The 23,334-nt window shown below is 40.1% G+C and overlaps 1 protein-coding gene across 4 annotated transcripts in view; it reads right to left on the bottom strand.

Annotated features, from left to right (window-relative positions):
• Nucleotides 1-225: 225 nt before the first annotated feature.
• OSBPL11 (oxysterol binding protein like 11) overlaps nucleotides 226-23,334 on the bottom strand; it is a 58,425-nt gene continuing 35,316 nt past the window's right edge. For all 4 annotated transcript variants that reach the window (XM_075092970.1, XM_075092969.1, XM_075092972.1 and 1 more), the window contains 8 exons: nucleotides 20,795-20,996; nucleotides 16,412-16,557; nucleotides 14,226-14,366; nucleotides 11,505-12,003; nucleotides 9,684-9,870; nucleotides 4,792-4,974; nucleotides 3,300-3,453; nucleotides 226-1,894 (listed from right to left, as the gene is read on the bottom strand). In XM_075092970.1, the coding sequence (XP_074949071.1) occupies nucleotides 1,817-1,894; nucleotides 3,300-3,453; nucleotides 4,792-4,974; nucleotides 9,684-9,870; nucleotides 11,505-12,003; nucleotides 14,226-14,366; nucleotides 16,412-16,557; nucleotides 20,795-20,996 (1,590 nt within the window). In that variant the 3' untranslated portion in view covers nucleotides 226-1,816. The remainder of the gene's footprint in view (nucleotides 1,895-3,299; nucleotides 3,454-4,791; nucleotides 4,975-9,683; nucleotides 9,871-11,504; nucleotides 12,004-14,225; nucleotides 14,367-16,411; nucleotides 16,558-20,794; nucleotides 20,997-23,334) is intronic.

The following is a 23,334-nucleotide window of genomic DNA, read 5'->3' as shown; positions in this document are numbered from 1 at the left end:
CCAAAACTAACACAACAGAATGGTTGTATAGAATATCACAAACAAGACAGCAGGGCCTAAAACACTCTTCTGCTGGAGAATAAAGTTACTACTCAAGCGCACAGTGCCAAAATACCCCACTTTAAGGGCCAAGGAAAGCCCAGACAGACAGATCTCCAGCATAAAAGATAACAACCTACTCTTCCTGGCTACCTGATCTCTAGGAAAGCAGACAGAACAAATTAATCATTTTATAGTTTTATTATCCCGACCCCCACTTCTCACAAATGGACTATGACTCACATGGAGATCTCAGTGCATTTCACAGCAAAAGAAAAAGTACAAGAGGATCAAAATAGTTGTGCATAAACCCAACTCTTTTTTTTTTTTTTTTTGCACAATTTACAGTTTGTGTTGAAAGTTAACATCGTTATTTAAACCTTCTGATGCATTCTTACACTTGTATCTTCTCCACGGAAAACATCTTACCAGATCACACAGTTGTGAGTTCTCATGATGCTGGATCAGGTGCAGCCATTGCCATGGCTGGGAAGTGGCAGATAATGTTATATACACTGATTGGAAGACTACATCAGAAGAAAAAACAGATTAAGGCACCACTGTTGGAAAAATTAAGGTAGCTTGTAGTTACAACAATAACGAAAGCCATAATAAGTACTATTCTTAATTGCCAGCAATTCTTAGACTTCAATAAAATAGTTATAAAAAAAACAAAGGGATGTTTGTACCTGAATACAGTTTCCTGATATCTGATTGTGTTTCAAATCAATACCCAGTCCTCAGTATAATCAGCGCTTTTTTTTTATGGTAGGATGAAAAACCAGGACCTACAGTCCATGTATTCACAGATCACATTTCACTGGTTTGTTCTGAATAACACCACAGCAGAAAACCAAAAACGTTCCAAAGGACAGTCCATAACACTGATACTTCACCTCTGAGATTATTAGATGGGCAGAGAAATTTAAATACAAAATTGTATGTTTTCTGTTCATTTTGAAAGCCTTAGTCCTCGGGAAGGGAAGGTGGAGGAGGAAAAAAAATGGGCCAAACCTTGTTACATTATAACATGACACCAAAAAAAAAAAAAAATCAAAGTCACTCAAAGAGATTTAATAAAATTAAGAGTTGAAAAGTGTTCAAATTACTTTCCAATTCAAGTCAATTACTTCAAGTATATTAAAACGTTTCAGAGGAAAAATTTCTCCATGGTTACAATTCTAATTGCTTTTATAAATCCATAAAAAAGAAAAGTAGTCTCTACATATATCCCATATTCCTCCGATGCATGCACGTGTTCTCTCTGAAGAAAAAAGTCATCACGATCCAGTTGTTTCTTAACACTGATTTCAGGCACATCTTTCAAACACCCCTCCAGTTTTCACCAAAAAGGTTAATCACTGGGCATAAAAGCAGCAGTTTTTTGTTGCTGTTGTCTACACGGGTACTGAGCAGGTTTCAGTTAAAGAGCTTGACGCAAGTTCTGCAAAAAGTTCCCATGTCACTCCAAAAATCGAACAGTTGCCTCTTCTCTTAGGCAGCTTTTGCAATCAGATCTAGTTAGAATAATCTTACACAATTCAGATAAAATCTCTTGGATCATACAAAAAACAAGTTGCTTGAATGTATCTGACAAGTCTGTCTCTACAACTTCGAAATTTTTTAATAGCTTTAAAGTGCCCTAGTATATTTATTCCTTTATGCTTGTTTAAACTTTCACAATTACATAAAAAGGGGACACTCAGCATGATTACTGTGTTTTGAGAGAGAGGAGAAGGAGGGGAAAAATCGGAAAACTCATCTTAAAGCAGCTTTTCTAGTTAGCGTCCGTTTGCTGAGTTTGTGCAGCAGAGACTGTTTTCCAGAGGGGTTTATGATAAACCCAGCCATCTCCCTGTAATTTAAAGAGAAAATATTATTATAATAAAGACAGTGCCCCAGGAGAATTCCCTTCACACAACTACTAGACTGATAGCTGTGAAAATCAGAGGGACATAACTTATACCTTTAACTCCCACAGATTAAGACACAGAGATCAGCGCTGCAGGCTTCTGAGACTACTTCAGAACATGTGCAGACTCTTGCCGAGCCACAGTGCTCTCTGGGAATCAACTGCACTTGTAATTAACCCAGACGGAAAGCCACTCTTCTCAAGTCCATGATCCAGATTACTTCAAAAAGCCAAACAAGAAGCCAGCAGAGGTGCAGCTATCCAGGATTATAAACTCTACCACAGCCCATCTGCTTACCCAGAAATGCAGGTAGCTCAGGATTACCTGTAAATGTTTTCTGAGTAGATCTATATCTCAGATTAGCAACAGAATTTCAACCTCTTCTGTATCTAGATACTAGAAATACAAATATCTAAAGCTGAGCTAATAATACTAACGTAGCTTTAGAGAACAAAAAAAACTTTATTAGAGCTAACAGAGTCCTGAACTTGAACACACAGAACCGTGGCAGGGAGGGGGCGGGGAACCCAACAAACCAAAACGCTACCTTTTTAGCTTATGTTTTAAGTCCTTGTTAGACCACAGGTATGAGAAGATGAAGGGGGGGTGGGTTACATTACTACAGTTTACAAGGAGAATCTAAACTACTAGTACATAAATTTTAGTTGAGCCCTCCCCTCCTGCATAGGGCTCACTAAAGCTCTCTACACAAGCAGGATCTCATCATCTAGATTGCAAGGAAAGCCTATTTCACAGTTATCACGCTGGCAGCCCCCAGTCTTCCTGAGCAGTCTGCAGTTCACCTTCTTAAAAGTCTTGCTATATTATTATTACTACCATTATTGAAATGCAGGTTAAGGCACCGAACAAATAAGCTCCATCCAAAACGTAATGTCCAAGAACACAAAAAGGTCTAACGTGAGAATAACTCATGTTCCTTCTTGCTAACAGTAATATCTTGGGTTCATATGCACACAACATAAGCAAAATTAGTACTACTGATTATTTTCTTTGAGTATTTACTGTTACAGCCTAATTGCGCATGTACCTGTAAAGCTGTTTATCATGTGCCATGAGGAAGTGCTTGGTAAAAGAAATCGAACCACAAAACAGGCAAACATTTTGTTGCAAGTGAATCACAAAACCTAAGTGTTTGGGAAGTGAAGGGTAAAGTCACATCTATAAATGTTTGGGAGTGCTTATGTCACCTTACTGCTGTGGATCCTGTGGAGCTAAACTATAAGGTCTAAGGCCAAATACTCTTTTCTGACAGGACACAGACCCATACATGCACCTGCTTTCATTGTTGCTCTGCCTCCATCAACAGCTAACTGCTTGGGAACTTACTTCTTTAAGGAAGTATTTAGTACACCAAGGGGTTTCTGTTTCAGCACGAAGCCTCTCTTCATTCCGCTGTCGTTCTTCAAGAGCTCGCTTGTGCTCTGTAGCCTTATCGATGTCTCCATCCCGCAGAGACTCAGTTACATGCTGCCACAGCTTCCTACAAAATAAATTGGTAACTTCAGTTTTCAAAAGTTCTCTCCGCTTGCCACCTCGAACTACAGGATGACGCATGCAGGTCTCTCAGAACAGGAGCACTCCCTCCACTTACACGTGGCAAACCAAGCCAGGTCAGAGCACAATGGTGCAGCGCAGGAGGAAGGGCTCACAGCTGAGTCTTACAGCTACTCTAGCAATTAGGAGCAGACAGGAATGGCTCTGAGGTTTTGGCTGTGCCAACCTAATGTCTGTTTGTACACCCATTAAAGATGCTACGGAAGGGTTATTCAACAAGCAGTTTCTTGTGAGGATCCTGTACTCGGCTCTGTTGAGGTCACACCTTGAATATAGTGCTCAGTTTTGGGCTCCTCAGTACAAGTAGGACATTGAGGTGCTGGAGCGTGTCCAGAGAGGGCAATGAAGCTGGTGAAGGGTCTGGAGAGCAGGTCTTGTGGGGAGCGGCTGAGGGAACTGGGGTTGTTTAGTCTGGAGGAGGCTTAGACAAGACCTTATTGCTCTCTACAACTACCTGAAAGGAGACTGTAGTGAGGTGGGTGTTGGTCTCTTTTCCCCAGTAACAAGCAATAGAATGAGAGGAAACAACTTCAAGCTGCATCAGGGGAGGTTTAGGTTGGATATTAGGAAACATTTATTCACTGAAAAGGTTGTCAAGCATTGGAACAGGCTGCCCAGGGACGTGGTTGAGCCACCATCCTTGGAGGTATTTAAAAGACATGTAGATGTGGCACTTCAGGGCATGGTTTAGGAGTCATGGTAGTGTTGGGCTGATGGTTGGACTTGATGATCCTAGGTGTTTTTTCCAACCTTAATGAACTTTTGGGTGCCAGAGCAGTGGCACAGGCTGCCCAGGGAGGCTGTGGAGTCTCCTTCGCTGGAGACATTCAAAACCCGCCTGGACGCGTTCCTGTGCCCCCTGCTCTGGGTGTGCCTGCTCAAGCAGGGGGGTTGGACAAGGTGATCTCCAGAGATCCCTTCCAACCCCTACTATTCTGTGATTCCGTGACCTCCCTTGTCAGCAGCTGCCCTACTGTGTAGTTGATGGTTAAAGACAACAAACAAATAAGGAGATCCTGTTCTAGCAGGCATTTTATGAACTCATAATCAACGCTGTCCATGAATAAAAGAGACAAGATAAACAGCCATGTGCCTGCACTTGTTTTTTGCATTTTTGTTATGCACTTGTTTTTAAAAGATAAAAAATTAAGATCACTGCTGCTAAGCACTATCCACAAATAACATACATTTGTAGGTTTTCCCAAGGCATTCACCAGACTGCTTAGGACAAAAAGGGTCAGACAACAGTAAACACATACTCTACCTAGATTCAAATGGTCCTTGTTTCTCAAGGGGCCTGACTCGTTTTCTTGTCACAGACAGCTTTGTCAAGTCCACGTATTTTGTCTCCCCATTGCTGTAGGTGAACTCAAGCACGCTGTTCCACTCCCCTTGAACTCTGCACGCCACTGTATTCGTTGTGTTCTGCTTCACTTCACCTGTGACTCTAGGAAAGCAAGTTTTATTTTTAAAAGGCCGTAGCTGAAGACACTTGAGGACTGTTCCTTGCATAATCACTCAACTTCACTCAGAATGAGTTTGCAAACTTGTCACAGTCTTGAACAGTGTTAGTTACTTGGATTGCATTTGCACAGAGAAGCTCAAAGAGCAAAACTACTTTTACTCGCTGCTCTAGTTCTCTTCATGTTACCCAGGAAACTCCATTTTTGGCTTCGGCTTAAACTTATTTCAAACAGTTTAAGGGAACTGAAAATGAAAAAGAAACTAACACAGGATGGTTCACGTGTAATAAGCAGTTGATCACTTCCACTTGCAACATCACATCAGATGTGTAGTTCTGACTTCAAAAATAGAAATTAAGCTTTCTACCAAGAATGTATCTCACTACCTGCTGGCACTTTATCTCACATCTTTACATCTCAGTGTTCTCCATATGCACGTCGTCTCATTTTTATGTTGCTCGCATAAGCAGCAGACACACAAAGGCAGAAAGTAAGGTGGGAAACTAGGAATCAGGAGAACGCTTTTCCTTCCCATCCCTTCCACAGAAACCTCTGCCAATAACAAGATACTAAAAATGTCTTTCTAATATGCAACATTTCATTCAGTTGCACAAATGCTCAAGCATTACCATAATTACACACACTGATGCCTATTTTCCGTCTCAACATCAAGACCTGTCCAAGGACCTCCCAACACTCGCTTCATCCTGAGTTAAGGAATGGAAGCTTACTGAGCATAGCCAGGCAAACAAATTATCCTTCTCAAAGAGAAGCTTTCTCCCAGAAAGAAGAAACAAACGGATCTGCACACTATGCAAACAATATTTGAGAGATTCTCATTTGTAAGATGCTGCAGGAGTCAAAGGACACTATCTCAAGCTCCAATTAAACTGCGATTACCTGTACACAAGCTGCCTACAGCACACTACTCTCCAGTTCACCATCCAGCATTCACACAGAGTACATGTTACATCTCTTTTCACGCTTACATTATGTGTGGCTAATAATAGGACACCACTGGTTTGCTGTTATTTCCTTTGAACAATTGCGTACGGAGGAGCAGAAAGCACCTCTTCTGTGCTCCCACTTTGCCCACGCTGGCTGCATGGCACCACGCTCAGAGCAAGAAGGGAGCGCAGGACGCGCACATCCAAGTTCCCCTGTTCCATATGCACTGGTCACTTCCAGCTGTGTCTGCATCTACCTCTGTGTGTGTGTCCCTGAAGCCCTGCATCAAAACAGGATAATTAATTTCTCCGGCAACAAAATGAGTATCACGGGCCAGACCTTCCAGCACAAACACGCTAGATGCCAGTCAAATCTGACCTGTGGGGAATCCCCAGGGCAAGCAGTGAAAGCTTGCAGCTGGCTCGGAGGTGCAAGCAGCAGCCAGGGTTTCTGCCACATCTTGCACATGCAGGAGCCACATCATGGTACAGCAGCTCAAAGCTAATTTAACTTAATTAGAAATACCTTCCAAAAAACCCAGACTGGTAGATATGTGCTGCTCAGGTGCAGTCTTCTATTACAAAAACTTAAGAATCATTCAAGACGACAATCCACAGTTGGAGCAATATGAGCAACAGGAGCACATTTACATTAAACTATTAAGCTTTTTTTTGATGGAAGTTAACAAGTGCTAACGGTTTCCCAAAACAACTGGAAGAATAGGCAACAAGCAAGCAGCCTTCATTTTGAGCTGCTTTTTCATCCTGTGACTTCCATACCTCAAAGCTGTTACACGTGGTGGAGTCCCCATCCTCCTCCCAAGAGACCTCTGAACAGACTGAATCCACAGGATGCCGGAGACGAGCCTGTTCGGACTTTGCAGTTACACCTTCAAGTTTAAAAGCTTAATTTTTCCAAGTGTTGTGTGGTTATCACACAATACTGACATCCAGTATTTTAATATTAATCACAAAATTACTGTCTCAAGTAAACAAAGTTTATCACTCACTACTAAGGTGCAGTATCAAGCTGCTACATTAAACTGTTGCAACCTATATTTCTTCAAGTTGCATTGCCTGTGACAGACAACCATTCCCAGCATTGCAGATCGTAATAGCTGCCTGAACTAATATTAGCAATAAACATCTGCTAGTGTTTATTTGTAAGCTTGACATGATTGATATATGCCTAGCTGTTATCATCATCCTCTGTTTTGTCAAGCTAAAAAGGTACAGGACCAAGGAACCAATATCTAGCTGAGGTCTAACAACAAGGGTCACTCTACCAAAAAAGATAAAAGAAAATCTATAAGATTGCCATAGCAACTCACTTGCGCTCTGCGTAACCATGACAACACTGCTGCTTCCCATCCAGACACTCTTTTGGCAATGTCCAATCATCACCATGTCAAATTTTCAATAGTTACAGTACCTTGAACAGATATGTCTTTAAAAAGGCTCTACATCTGTGACTAATTTCAGAAGGACAAACAATAAAACAGTTTCCAAAATTAAATCATTGAAGTAAAATTGCATCCTAACGCTTATTTTTTATGGTGCAACAAGAGTTAGTGCTTACAATCTATCTTCCACCTCACAATGGAAACAAAAATCCCAAACGATGCATCACTTTAAAATTCTGTCAAGTGAAACAGAGCTACATGTGAGCTTCGGTTCTCCAGATGCCATTGGGACAGGAGAACTATGGTTGCAAATTAAATTCAAAGCATATATGGGAATTTATGGGGCAAAGCACTTCGAGATGGAGGTTTTCAAAGGGTGTTTTTTTGTTTTCCTTTAAACAAAAGCCTTGAGAAAAGGAGGCTCAGAGGGGATCGCACCACCATGTACCAGTACTTAAGGGGCAGCTACAAAGAAGATGGAGACTCCCTTTTTACAAGGAGTCCCATGGAGAAGACAAGGGGGAATGGACACAAGTTGCTCTTGGGGAGATTCTGACTGGACACCAGAGGGAAATTTTTCACAGTGAGGACAGTCACCATTGGAATAATCTCCCCAGGGAAGTGGTTGACTCGGCCACGTTGGACACCTCCAAGAGTCGTCTGGACAGGGTGCTGGGCCATCTTGTCTAGACTGTGCTCTTCCTAGAAAGGTTGGACTAGATGATCCCTGAGGTTCCTTCCAACCTGTGATTCTGAAATAAATATAGCCTTACCCTACTGTTTCAAGAAAAGTGACTTAGAGAAGACCGCTGATTTTCTGCACTCTGTGAGACCAACCCACATTTAAGAAGGCCTGATGTTCTGTTATATATTTCATTATCTCACATATTTAATCTAAGAAAGGTTTAAACAAGAACAGTCCAGTAAATGCCTGAAAGCAAAATGCTTTGAAACCAGACATTCTTTGTATGACTACTACTGAATTTGCTCCTTCCTTAATTAATCGTCTGTATATTAGCACAAAGCTAATCTGCAGCAGTCTTACCATACAGTCTCTAAAAGCATCAATGTTAATGAGTTCTAAAAGCTTTTGCAATAAAGTGTGCAGACGCTTCCTAGAATCTGCTAAAAGTAACCCTAAGCAAACTTTCCCTGGATCTTCTTTCTTTTACCTGCTAGTTTTTAACCGCACATACACATGGATAATTACCGCTACAACAATTACTGTTTTTGTCTTAAAAAAAAAAAGGTATTTTTACCTAGAGGCTTTCAAGGTGCTTAAACTTGATAGTCTTATGTTTCTTACACAGAAATCCTAAGACCAATAAGTAACAGACTATCTACTAAGGTTCCCCACAGTACAACTACAACGGATGTTGCAAACAACATGCAACCCTTTAAGACAGCAAGATCAACCTCATTTCACTCAAGGAGCAAATAAAAAAACAGGAGAAATTAACCAACTCCTGTCAACAATAAGAGAATTTGTGGAAGCCAGTAATAAAAGCCAGGAGCTCTGTTTTCCCTGTGGTTTGAACACAGCACCAGACAAACGTGGAATTTTCCTTACTGACTTTAAAGGCAACCCAATTTTTCCTCAAGGATCACATGAGATGCAGTTGTTTAGATATGATATTGTTTAAGAGCATAGTAATACCTTCAAGTGTGTTGTGGTTTAACCCAGCAGGCAGCTAAACACCACACAGCCATTCGCTCACCCCCTCACCCCAGTGGGATGGGGGAGAGTAGGAAAAAAAAAAAAAATTTGTGGGTTGAGATAAGGACCATTTAATAGGACAAAAAAGAAAGGGAAATAATAATAATGATAAAATATACAAAATAGCTGATGCACAGTGCAGTTGTGCACCACCCACCCACCAATGCTCAGCCCATCCTTGACTAGCTATTGTCATCCCCCAGCCAACTCCCCCCAGTTTATATACTGAGCATGACAGCATATGGTATGGAATATCCCTTTGTCCGCTTTGGGTCAGCTGTCCTGGCTGTGCTCCCTTCCCTCCCAGCTTCCTGTGCACCTGGCAGAGCATGGGAAGCTGAAAAGTCCTTGACTTAGTGTAAGAGCTACTTAGCAACAGTTAAAACATCAGTGTGTTACCAACATTTTTCTCACATTAAATCCAAGACACAGCACTATACCAGCTACTAGGAAGAAAATTAACTATCCCAGCTGAAACCAGAACGAAGTGTTTATGAACAGGAAAAACTATATTTTCTCAGCCTATCAAATGAGTGTTACTCAGCAGAGAGAACAGGGGAGTTACACAGGTACTACAGTTCTAGAGTGTGGATTGCATGGAAAAATAGAAAAAAATGCTTTCTCACCGATGCAATTTGCCACCGTAGAAGGGCTTGGTATGAAAGTTAATACTTGCAGAATACCCAGTCTTTGCACAGTTAATGTTGACTTTTCCTCCCAGTTCTACCCAGGGAACTGTTAAAATTGACCGAGCGTAAGCACAGGGCAGAGAGAACGTATATTCTTCCCCATGTTCCAACAGACTTAACAGACCTGTATGAAGAAATACGAGAACTCCTAAATCAGCAACACTTTAGAAAAGACCAAGCAATTTATTGAAACAGATAACCAATAATATATCTGACTACTTTTCGTCATAACCCCTCACACACATACACAAAAACCACCCCCAAAAAACAACAATGAAATAAAAATTTATTACAGATTCTAGATGTAAACATTTTCTTGAAATTACTAACCTGAGTAACAAGCATTTATGTTTCTTTTGGGAAGAGACATTTATCCTAATAATATTGCTCTATAAACATTGCACTGTGCAACATACTTTTCAGTAGTATGTAAGAGGGCTGGTCACTCTCTTACTGATAATTCTGGAGCATGGCAACATAAGACTTATGCTGCCAAAAGGAAATAACAAATGCACTCCCTGAATTGCAGATCCCAAGGAAAGCTAATACTCCTGTTCCATTTTCCCTCCCTATAATACATCCTTGTCTATCTGAAGGCATGTAGCAGAGAGAATCCTCCCTAGTGCACCTCTCTGCCAAGACAAACCCAACCCTTCCCTGACAGTAGCTTTTGCAATAAATGTCAAGAATCTCATAAAACCCTAGAATTTTCTTTGGGTTTTAAGATGTGTGGATTTGTTTTATTCATATTTAAAAAAAAAAAAAAAAACCACAACAAACCAAAGATCTACCTCTTGCTGTTACAAGAACATAGCATGACAGCTGACTGCTGCTTACATTGACCCATGCCTCTGTAACATTTTATCACCGTGAGTCTGATGGACATATGAAAAACATGAGACATTCTGAAAAGTTATGACATGATTTGAGAAACATGCTAGAGGAGATATTAACATCAGAAATTACCTAGTATAACCAAAGCATCGAGATGTGCCTTCCACATCCCCTGCCACACTCACTCCCCTATCACTGATGCAGTGCACATGTATATGCCTGGAATCCCCAGTTACTGGGCAATTTACCCAGGGGACACAGAACAGGAGATGCTGTCTCATCTCTTACAGTAAATACTAGTACTAAAGGGAAATTACAGTCTAAGGGCAGTTACCCTTCTCTGTCCCTAAAGGATCCAATTTCTGTAGGTAAAAATCAAAACTTGCATAGTAAGATACATGACTGCAATATATGCAAATTGAACAACACTTCTGTCTAATAAATGTCTGGTGCAATTTAGTTTGTCCGATGCTTGTAAACTAACATTTACAAATTTTCCAATTAAGTAACTGCCCCTTGGTTTAAAAGTTGAAATTTTATTTCCAAGTGTAATCCTGATTTTTGGCAAAGCATAAACCTATCTAGTTTCCCCCCCACCCCATACAAAAACTCGCTGCTTATAACAAGGACTTGTAGCATATTCTGTACTTTGTAAAATAAGAAATCACTGAATGACTGTATATTCAGGTTTACAGATCACAGAGATTAGAGGAAAAACAAAAGTACTTAAAAAAAATCTGAAAACCCACAACAGCAGCTGACATGTCTGCAAGCAAATTTTTTTTTTTTTTTGAAGTCTTTAAATGAAAACTACTGAGCAGTATTCATCTGTATTTCTGCCAGAGGCATACAACATCAAATTGCCTCTCAAACTAATATTTTAACAACTTTCCAAAATGAATAAAGGACAGAAGTTACACTTACCCTCACCAACCATTGTCACTCCTATTGACATTCCTAAGAATTTACTTTTTGTCCAGACATGGGCATTGACACACATCTTTCTCTCTACACATTCAGCGTAAAACCCTGAGACAGGAGGATGGTGGGACACTTGCTCAGCTACAAATTTTACTGTATAGTAGTCCAGCTCTGTTTGGCCTTCCAGATTTTTAGACAGAGTTCCTTGCTCTGAGGGGGAGTGAGCAGAGAAGTTACTGCCATCATCGGTGGCTACTTCGCTCTTCGGCATCCTCCAGGAGCAGTGAAATGTCTCCCCAATGATTGGATTGTATGGTTTCTTTGCAATAGCTCCTTTGCGACCTTCATGAAATGAAGTGAGATAATACTCAACAAAGCGGATCATCCTCTCCTCAGGTGTAGTGCCATTTGTGATTGCAATGAAGAGATCTGGATGGGACATGAAGTCTGCATACATCTCCAACAATGATCGCTTCTCTAAAATAAAAGTAGGAAGAACCACCTGAAATAAAAGAAAACCCGGAAAGCTCTAGTAAGTAAAACAAAGAGACAGGCATTTTTATAATGGAAGTTCTCCAGTGGAAGATTGTCCTGGTTTTGCCTCAAGCTGCATCAGGGTAGGTTTAGATTAGAAATTAGGAAAAGTTTTTTCACTGAAAGAGTGGTCAGGCATTGGAAGAGGCTGCCCAGAGAGGTGGTGGAGTCACCATCCCTGGAAGTGTTCAAAAAACATGTAGACGTGGCACTTCAGGGAATGGTTTAGGAGTCATAGTGGTGTTGGGTTGATGGTTGGACTTGATGATCCTAGAGGTCTCTTCCAACCTTAATGATTCTATGATGCTACCACACTTTCAGGCTGAACTTCCTTGTCCCTCTTCTAAGATGTGAGCAAAATACAGTGATCAGAGGTCCCAGAAAAGCAATTTACAAGGAGAAAAAAGCCCAATAAGTACTATTAGGACTAAAGAGGTTGAAAGGGACTGAGCATCCCTCAAAAAACATAAGAGCTGCAAAGAGATAATGTGTTCCACATGCCTGTGGAGGAGAAAACAAGCAGGAAGGAGCTGAAACTATAGCAAGGAAGGTTCAGAGCAGAGGTTAGGAAAGGTTTTGTCTAATGGAGAGAAAAGCAGGCAAGCTATGATAGCGCCCTTGAGAGCCTGAAGAGTCTCTCACCACAGCAACCAGCACAAGCATCTGTACGAAATAACAGTATAGGTTTGATCCTGTACCTCTGAGCAAAGGACCTTATACTTTCCCAGTTATATTCACCTCTATGAAAAACAGCAGTCCTGTCCTTTGCTGGGCCAAGAGCAATAGTGTAGAGTCAGAAGCTTAGGTATCATCAACCTTTTCTTTCCTTGTAGTGGCAACTAACCTCACGTAACTGTTGTAAAGAGCAACACAGGTTGTCTCAACCATGAGATCAAGACGGTCCATTTAAATCAGCTGCATTCAAAGAGATATAGCACAGACATAAGACTCTTTAATAGGTATACAAGTTAAGGTGAATACACTTGCCATGTTGTTGCAACAACAACCCGGAATATTAAAGTTGTTTTTCACTTCAGTACCCTGATATTTAAGGCAAATGCGATTCTAACAACTTAATTACCGGTTTTGAAGTCAGGCTTGTTGCATTTCAACACTTTACCCGCTCTGAACTAAAGACAATTCTACACACACAGCCAGAAGTCACAACTGGGACACGATTTGACAGTTTGTTCCAACTGAGAGAAAAAGATAAACCAAATCCAGTCTAAAATATAAGTGAAGTGAGTTGATGAATTCCTGATTAAGCATCAGGGGTTTAAGTTTGACCCACAGGCAGCAGGGCCTGTTCATACCACCTTTTTTCCCCTCAAATTGTGAAATATAAGCTCCACAATACAAGTGTTTCTACTGGCCAAGTTGCTAGTGCTTGAAAAAAAAAGTTACAATCTGTAACTCCAAAAAAGACTGTATTTTCCACATTCCATCCACTGAAATCCAATTTTTCTTTAAAAGTATCTAGTGCTTATGGTTAAGAAGTCTTTACAGGAGTGAATTGAACATAAGCAGGTAGCAGCCCAATTTTCCTGGAGTTGCTGCCCAAGTTACCTAGTAGCAGCTGAGCATTAATTTTTCAAAGCTGCTTGCTTTTGAGCTCTGTGCTGAAGTGTCAAACCCACTTCTCTCCGTTATATCTTTGTTCCTGCTTGCTATAACTGTGAGCAAACACAGAAATGAGAATAGGATACAGAGGTGTAAACAGACATCTGAGGATAGATAATGGGGAACCAAAAGAAAACTTCTTTTCAGAAGCAGCATGAATGCAAGTGCAGGGTTCTGTGAGTTTTGTGTAAAAGCATTATCAAGGGAGAAAAAAAGATCATGAAAGGAAAGCAGAAAGACAAAAATATGAGAAGGCTCTAGAAAATGGCATGAAAAGAGGAAGGTGCAAACACAGGAGAGGAAACAGGCCTTTTCTACTATGTTTTTGTTGGCTTTCCTGTAAACACAAAGATGTAATACAAAAGATATGGCCAGTTGCGTTAAAGAAAATCCACTCCTTTAGCATGTTTCACTTAAAACCTGCAATGTCCTGGGACATCGGATCTTGGGACCTGAAGTTGCTAGAGGCCATAATTTCATATTAAACTCAATATTGTTCAATACAGGATTTGAGTTTAAAAATCACACTCCACTTTTATTGCAGCCAGTCTTGACACTTCAATTACTTACTCTTGTTAAGTCCATGCCAAGTTTCAGCTGAGATAAGAGATGTAAGATAACACTGCGCTGTTCTTCTACTGCTCCTAGATCATCTTCTTTATCATCACAGATATCCTCCAGCTCCTCATCTGGATTTATTTCTTCAGGTTCCTGGGATAAGAGCCATAAACATCAGCTCAAAGATGTGACTGCCCAGACAATATCCAAAGAGGACTTCATATTGTATTTAACTGTCCACATATGAAAAAAAATACTGAACAAACCCCTGCAGAGAACTACACAGTGGAATCTACCCCGAAGATAAACAACAGCTGATGAATTTAAAGCAACATTAAGATAACTCAGTGCAGATTTAATCTACAGGATTCAGGCTAAGATTTCTCACCATCTCTCACTCAGGTTGGGGCGGGAAGCTTAAAAACAAATATGACCTGTTTTCTTGTAAGGTTTGTGAGCTAACAGAATGGCAAGTACCTAACACATACACAAAAATAGCAAAGCAAATGCTAGCAGAAATTCCAACCACCTCAGTAACACCCCTCCACCTCCACACTACTTCAGGCTTTCCAGTGTTGCCACCATTACTCCAAGGGCTGTAGCAAATGATAGTTCCTAGTTACTTGCTTGCTGTCACGCCCGATGACGGGCAATTAACATATCAACAGGCTAGTCTTCACAAGCATTAGCAACGTTGCTGCTAGTGCCAGTAGGTAATAGTAAAGGAAAAAGGAGGAGTAACTTGGAGTACTTTTATAAAAACAACAACAAACAGACATATACACACACCACACACACTCACTGCCTGTTAGTGTAACTAAAGCACCCCAGACAGACTAGCAGAAATATTAGCACCATTTTAACAACCACCACCCTGCAAGCAAAAAGTTGAACACTTCATGCAGAAGAGATGGTGGCATTCCTAGCATCCCAGCATTCCCAGGTATCCTCAGCTACATCCTCCCGGGGCAAACAGCTGGAGGGAGGCAGTTACAGAGGGGAGATGGTGCTGAATGCCACAGGAGGGCAGCAATATATGTCTGCCTGAGCAAAACCCTTTGTCCTGGACCAGCTGCCCTGGCTCAAGGCAAATTTTTGAACCCTCAACCACGAAACACAGGGGGCCAAGCCTCATGCAGGTCTTGAGCCCTGACAAAAACTGTGGTATCACGGGTGACTCCTTTCCAAGGATGCTACGCTGCTCTGCTATCACAAATAAGGGAGCTGAAAACAGCTAAGGGGAGTGATAAGATTAGTCATATCCCAAATACAGACAATGATATATATGAAGCATTTGAACTGTAACTCAATTATCAGAAGGAAGAAATTAAGTGATGTATTTGAAAGCTCCAGGTTTGATTCATTTTTTCTTTTTTTTACCTTAACAGCAACTATTCAGATCCTTTTAAAAAAAAAAATCTATAAACTACAGCAATTGAAAAAATCTTTTCCATTTCATTTTTGCTGTAAGATAGCACAGTGCTGTTGCAGAGACATACAACAGCACATTATCTTTTCACGGGGATACAATCTCATCCAAACAACTGTGTGAAGCCAACTAGTATAAAAGGAATGTAATTATGATTTTCTAGCTTAGTTAGGAAAACATATTCTTTATCATAATCCCTGCTGGTTTTTTACTTTAGTATTTTGCACTTCAAATCAACTTTGACAGTTATAATGATACAGACTGTAGCTGTATTTCAAATACGTTAAGCCATCCTGAAGTGAAGTGATGAGAGTTACTCAGATTAAGAAAAACAGACACAGCAAGAGCTAGAAAAGAAAGAGAGGGAGATTTAATAGCTGGAGACAGGCATTTTTGTATCTCTTCTACTTAGGCAGCACTTCTTGGGCCCATTTTGAGAGTATCATTAATTCCAGTTAGGTTTTTTGCACTTCAGTTTCCAGTTGTTTTAGATCAAAATGGAAGGGAATACTGTAAAAACACCTTGCATTTCCATCCCAGTTGGTTCCCTCCACTTGACAGCTAGTTACAGAAAGCAGCAAAAATTCATCAAAAAAGCAGGGTAGAAAGTTTCATTTACTGCAGCTGCACTAACTCTTCCTCCAACACAGCTAATCAAAAAGTATGAGAAGAATTGTCATTAAATTATTTTCACAGAATACGATTGAATCACTTAGAGATATTCCTCAAAATAATTCCCCACAGAAATGGGATGTTCACATTACCTTACCCTTGTTAGCTGGCAGGGCTCTGCAATGGACTGCTCTTCTCTGACAGACGCTGGCTTGTTTATCCCTGCTGGGAAATTCTGAGCCGCTCCATTTTTGAAGTGGTTTGCCAGAGATATCTTCGGTTCCAACCAACTGATCGTCGTTCCTGAAGCAAAAGAAAGTTTGCGCTGAAACTTGCTCATCCTCTGGAAGGTCAGTAAATAGCACTTTTCACAAAAGAGCTATTTTTTTAAAGAATAAGCTGAAAGCAGCCAATTCCTCCTGCAGCCAATCTCTTCAGCAGCCACTAAACAAAGGTGGTGCAATGAGACACCACCTTCAGTGATCATTAGCACAAACACTGCGATTGGCGAGCTGTAATACATGCAACTTGGACTGGAGAAACTAGTTGGTGTCATGAAAGGCGTAATCAGACACTACAGGAAGAACCCAGTATCACGGGAATGTTAAGTAACCCTTACAATTTTCTTTAACTGGTACCAAAAAAACCCCCAAAGCCTACCACTTTTCAGCTTCTCAAACCCGGCTCAGCTCTAGACTAGAAAGAGCTAAAGCAGAAAAAGTTCTGTTGCCAGTGTTTTCTCTGGAGAGGGTACTTGTCTTCTCTCTGCTGCAAAGGTGGCAAGCACACACTGCTGAATAAATAATAATTGCTCAAAGAAAAAAATGCTGCAGGGCTTGGAAAGCTATTACCCACTCAATGATTCCAGCATCTCTAGTTACTCCCAGCTAATTTATCAGAACAGATCGGGTTCCTCATTAATAATACAAATGTTCCGTTCTTTTTCAAAGGCTAATAAATATACAGGTGAGTTCAAACGGTTTTTACTGAAGAATGCACAAACTGACAAACCACGTTGGCTGGGTGACAAACACAGAAATCGTTAGGAAGTCTGGATTTCTACCACCACACAGCAGTTTCTGTCCATAGGAACCTACACTGAGGCAGCTCTTGTCTCTTCTTATACTATATACAATGTTTTATTTCTAGACATCTGTTACCTGGAACTAGGTCACATCCTCAACCACAACAGGCAAAGTAAGCTTAACTCAGATAAACTGCAGCATTTCCACTGGGAGAATACTGGGGCAGGAAAAAAGTCCAGCTTTACTAATGGGACTAGACAACTTTTCCCCAGCAAGTCAGTTTATTTTCAGCAAGTCTATTAATCATTAATCCATTACATAGAGAGAAATGAGAATCCCTCAGCAGTTTAAGCTATTTAAACAGAAGTTTCAAAGTAGTAAAAAAAAAAAAATAAGATGCTCAGAGCGTCACTGTCACACTTAACTTTTCAAAAAGGTTTTACTCTTCTTTAAAACCTCTTCATGAACAGTACCTGCTTTCGGAGCTGTAACTTTTAAACACAATAATCTCTAATCGCATGTTCTAGGCTGCATTTAATCCACACTCAATACCTTCATATTAGCCTGAATTTAACAAGGAGCCTTTTATACTCCCTATCAGCTACTTCTAAAATAAACTTATAATAATAAGTTCTGTTTTAAAAAAACTCCTGTAATTTAACAGCAGAAAGTTAAAGTGATTTGAGCTACCAGTTGTATTTTAATCTTTGTGAGTGGACAGGAATACCACATTAATATTTCTCTTCAGCTGAAAGATCATGTTCAAATCTGCTCTCAACTCTTTCAGGCAGCACAAGCTATTCTCTTTACTTATGATCTCCTCCTCCCTTAAAAGTCTTTGCCCATTTTTTAATGCAGTTGCCAGCACTTCCCATCTGCTACAACACAGACCTCTCAGAGTCTATAGTCTTCACTTTCAATGTTTTTCTTCACGAGTTGCAAACTGTTGTTGCAATTCACCTTTATGATAATGAAGTACTTTTTTTTTTTTTAATTCAGTACATTATTTCACCACTTCTAATTTTCCCTAGATTCAAGTCAATAGCTGCAACTTTCCTGTTCATCTTTAAGTCTGGGCTATAGTATACCTTGACGCAGTTCAGGCAGTATTTTTGCTCTTCTGGGGTTGTTTTCTTTGAACAATTTATAGCAAACTGGCACTCTGACACAATTTCTAGTCCTTGTTTTTTTTAAGTGTGACAAGCACTTGTCCAACACACCCTTAGCAGTCAAGTGCCACTTTACCAGACCTGAAAACACTTTTTTCCACTTTGTGTTTAAATTTATGTTCTGTTAGACAAATGTCCTCTTCATCATCACTTCTTGCTGCACCTCACTCATATCTAGCGGAAGTACACTGACCTGCCTTTAGGACCTTAGGAAGATTAAATAGTGCTTGAATATATTTTATTAGATAGAACAGTGTGTTCAAGATTTCTTCCCTGCATCATTTTATATTTTCCTGCACATAAATATGGAAGTGTTTCTTGCAGCATTTTAATTGAGCCACAACCCTCTTCCTTTCTATATTAACTTCTGAAGCCTAACAAAAGGACTCCACCACCTGAACCAGAAGGAAAGTACCCCTGCTGAGCATGGGGGAGAAATCTAAGCTTAATAGACTTAAAAGAAAACTTCTTCGCCATCCTTGAAAGGAACAAATGTATTACAGTGGTCTAGAAAGGCCATGCCAGTGGGAGAGTGAAAGGCTGCAGAAAGGCACACATATTCCTTTAACGGTCTGTTTTTAACCCTGGCCCCAGTAATGCATCATCCAATCTCATGCTCCTCACTTCTCCATCCTTCTCTCTACAATATCACCAGAAATATTCAAGATTTGAATATCTTCAAGCAATGTTTTTAGATTTGGCTATTTACAGGCAGATACCGACTGAATAGCAGTCAGGTGAATTGAGCTTCTACCTGCATGGTTTAAAAATTTAAAAACCAACAAAAGCACTCAAAAACCCCCAATCTTCATAAGTTATTATGGTGGTGCTCACTGGGCCCTAATTCCCCAGACACAGTAATGGGTCAAAAAAAAAAAATAAAAAAACCAAAACCCACACACCAAAACCACCTTAGCAGCACACATGTGAAAATGCCAAAACAAAAAGACTTCTGATCTGCATCTCCCACAGTTGTGCATCAATAGTTTAAAAAATTTCATAGGGAATAGGAAGAGGTCTTTCAGTGTCAGTAACTTTGGATTTCAGCCAAAGACTTGGAGAGGTGCCATGCAGTTTTTAAGAAGAAATTTGAACTGAAATACAGCAAAAAAAGCTAATTCATCCTATTCACATACGCTTTTTCAATGCCTGTGGTGATTTAAAAATCACAAACTACTTTTACGTAGTTTTAATGCTTTTATACAACATCTTTTTTATCTTAGATGCTAAACTGCAGCTCCGAAATAATATGCACTGGTCAGTAAGTGCCACAAATATGATAGGAATATGGGAAAGATAAGGTAAGGGACAACTTATGAGTTTATTTTATTACCTACTTATAATATCTACCATATCTGTTGTACAAGAGAAGCATTTGAGAATCCTCAAAAGCTTTTTGCTCACAAAAAGCCACAAAGTAAATACATGAAAAAAATCACAGTAAGATGCAACAGAATTTACAAGCAGGAAAGCACACATTCAGTTCCACGGGTTGCACACAAATTAGGTGGAACGATTCTGGTAAGCACCTGCTTTCGTGGAAGCAATCAATTGTGCAGACAGAGCAACATATTTGTCTGCTGTCTGTGAATGCATGTTATTCCACACACATTAGCAGTGGGGTTTGGGCGGGTGGGGGGTTGTTTGTTGGGCAGGTTTGGTTGTTTATGAAAAGAGACCTTTGTTTGTTTACCTTTCACCAATTTGCTTTTGCTTACAAGTCTGTTCTGGCCTCAGAATGGAATGCAACACTTAACATCCTAGTCTAAAACATGGGCTAACTCAAAATAAGAACACTGATATATAAACAGTATTAATAATAAACTGTGCAAATGTAAAGCTTCATATTTTAATGCTTAACTAGAAATGAAAGCTACACACATGTAAGTGCTTATAATAGGTATTTAGTGTGTACAAAAAGCATGACATTTGACAGAGCTGTACTGGACACCACACATCCTAGAATCTGCAATCTCATAATAGTCCCCTTCCACACTTATGTTCCTGAGCAGCCAGTTACACCCCAATGGCAGCTTTCTTATTGTGGTGCCTTACATACTTTATCCTGTTGGGAGATGCTCCCAACAACTAAATGTTACATTTATACAGCTGCTGCCAGAGGCTTCTTCATAGAACAGAGAAAACAATTTTAAAAACCCCAAATGATATGTACAGGAGTTCCACCCAACAACCAGCAAGTTAGACTCTAGAAGTCACAAGAAACCAGGCAGCCAGCTGTTTTCTCTACCCACGTGAAAGTGGATTTGCTGCAACAAGTATTTTTGCAAAAAAGAGAGGATTCATGTTTGTTATAGGGTTCTGCTCTTTGTGAGCATCTATACCCACCTGCTGGTAAGGATCCCTTTTGCTGAGAGGCATGTTGTAACTGAAGAATGTGGAAACAGTCATTTAAGCAGTTCATGGTTGCCATGGAAGTTGCTTTCAGCATTAATAGGTCTTGATCCAAGGATGTAAGGTGACCGGAGACAGGAAGGCATTCTATGCTCCTTATCAAGTCTCTCTGCTGGCCCTCAGCCTGAGACATCATCTGTCAAACAAAACAGTCATTTATCAGGCAATGCAAGTGTGTTGCGTGGTACATGTTTAGCTGTGCACACAGAGGATCCCAAATGATTTTATGACAATAATAAAACTAAAAGGTAATAGATTATGTAGTTAACTGTAGCTACATTTAAAAAAAGTACTAAAGAGTCATTGAATGCATGATGAAATTCCCATGGCGATACATGGCACCTTACTAAGGAGCAAAAGAATATAAAAGTAACTTAAAAAAAAAAAAAACCAAAGAGGAATTTGAACATGACACTTGCTGTAGTAAGTATCAAACACTTTCATGCTTCGTTGATAGGGATGGGGGGAAAACACCTCACATGCTCTGTGTAAGGAATAGTTAAGCTCTGTGCTCTGCACAGCCTGAAAGAGGATCTATGAGGTAATATCCAAGGGTATCAAGACCTTTTCACTCCCTACAAGAAGAGATCCAGCACCTTAAAGGAAACAACCTGTACCTCTCAAGTTTGGCCGAAACAGGATTCCCATTTATTGTCTGTACTGCCATCACGCTTAGGATCACCATCTCACTGTTTACTTTGTGGGGGGGGAAGCAGCAGCAGCAGGATTTTCCCCTTCATTATTTGTTAAAATTACAGATTTCCTGGTGTCGGTATCCCCCTTCTCCCAAGCTCCTTTCCTCCTTCCTTCTGACACAGAGCACACCTACATCACAGAACCTGCAACAGCACATTTGCCTGCAAGAGGTATAGCAGCAAAGCACACCAGCCATCAAGCAGCACGCTGTGGTCTTCCAAAAACCCACACACTTTCCTCCTTGTACTCACAGAAGCATAATATTGCCTGATTTTGAATCATGGGGATGAAGGCAAGCTTCTACACATGCTAGTCCCTTCTTTGGGGAGGTACAACAAAAGGCATTAATGTAACTGGATAGTGCTACTCTGCGATCATTACATGTTCTGGCAGTTAAGTTCAATGTAAGAACAGATAGATTTAGCAGAGCAGAAGAATTTATTTAAAGAATCTGAGATGCACTCATGCGTATAACTGCTATGGCACTGCTTAGTTTTTTAATTTACCAATCCTAGCAGTATCTTAGTGATTTTTTTTTTTTTTTTAAGTACCTTTGCCTGCAATCCCTTCCAGGAACTGCTTTTATGGTTTTATGCAATAAATACTTAGGCAATATGTATTCATCCAAGTTCACGGTATGTGGTGTTTGGAACATTTTAGGGCTTGGCTACATAGCATGCTATGGTGTGAATTTACTGAGCATTGGCTCTCTGGGAGTGGAGTTAACTGTGCACAGTCAGCCTTAGCATGTCCCAAGAGCGACAGGGCAGAAAGCTAGTAAAACAGTTATATAGCCTTGCCTATGTAAACACATCAGTTGCTATCAGAACGTGTGTCTTATTTTCTTTCAGTCATAAATGCGATATAAGTCTTTGTGTGCATGTTGTTTCCCAATGCTTTGAAAAACTCTGCTGGGTTTAAAAAAAAGAAAGAAAGGACAGACACAGATAATTAATTGACAAATCACTGTAATCCTTCTGGTGATTTTCACTCTTAGTAATTTGCTCTGTGGTAACACCCAAGCACCTCATTCCAAGCACCTCAGGCCAGACAACAGGACAAGTCATATTACACCGAGCATTCAAATAGGCACATCTCCCCTTTCAAAGAATGTACCTTGAACAGTCCTAAGCTTTTTCCTGCTAATATACTCAGATTTGTTAAAAAAAAAAGATAATTAAAAAAAATTTAAAAGTGCAAAAGCACAGTGATTACAAACTCAGAAATCTGTCAGAAGTACACAGGCTATAGTTCTCACTTCGCAAACATGCACCCACATTTAGTGCAAGTCAGCATAAAGATCCTCTTAGACCTCCTGTTTTACAAGGTACCCAAATCACCAGCGTGACATATACTTGGCCAAGAACAAGGCTAGGTAGGAGGGAAAGAGACTCACAGAAGAACCTGCTACAGTGTAATTCACAGGAAAATTAAGAGATCACCATGCAGCAGATCTTTTGAAAGAGAAGCTGCTCTTCCCACAGCTTCGCAAACTGCATTTACAAGTATTCAAGCTGTATTATGCTCACGTGTAACTGGCATACACCTGCCCTTTTAAGTATTTTTTTTAGATATAGTTAAAAAAGTAGGCATTGTATTTAACAAGTATTTTATCTTCAAAAAGGTAAGCAAACCAACTTTGACATTCAGAAAAGCTACCATTACTGAGGATTCTTCATCTGAACAGGTCAAAAATTTTTAAATTGATAAATAATCACGCTGTGTCACCAAACTCAACAATCAAAAGAACATGAATAGTTTTCTGTGCTCTTTGCAAC

The sequence above is a fragment of the Phalacrocorax aristotelis genome, chromosome 5, assembly GCF_949628215.1.
Source record: "Phalacrocorax aristotelis chromosome 5, bGulAri2.1, whole genome shotgun sequence".
NCBI lineage: Eukaryota > Metazoa > Chordata > Aves > Suliformes > Phalacrocoracidae > Phalacrocorax > Phalacrocorax aristotelis.
This window is presented reverse-complemented; position numbering and strand designations above follow the sequence as displayed.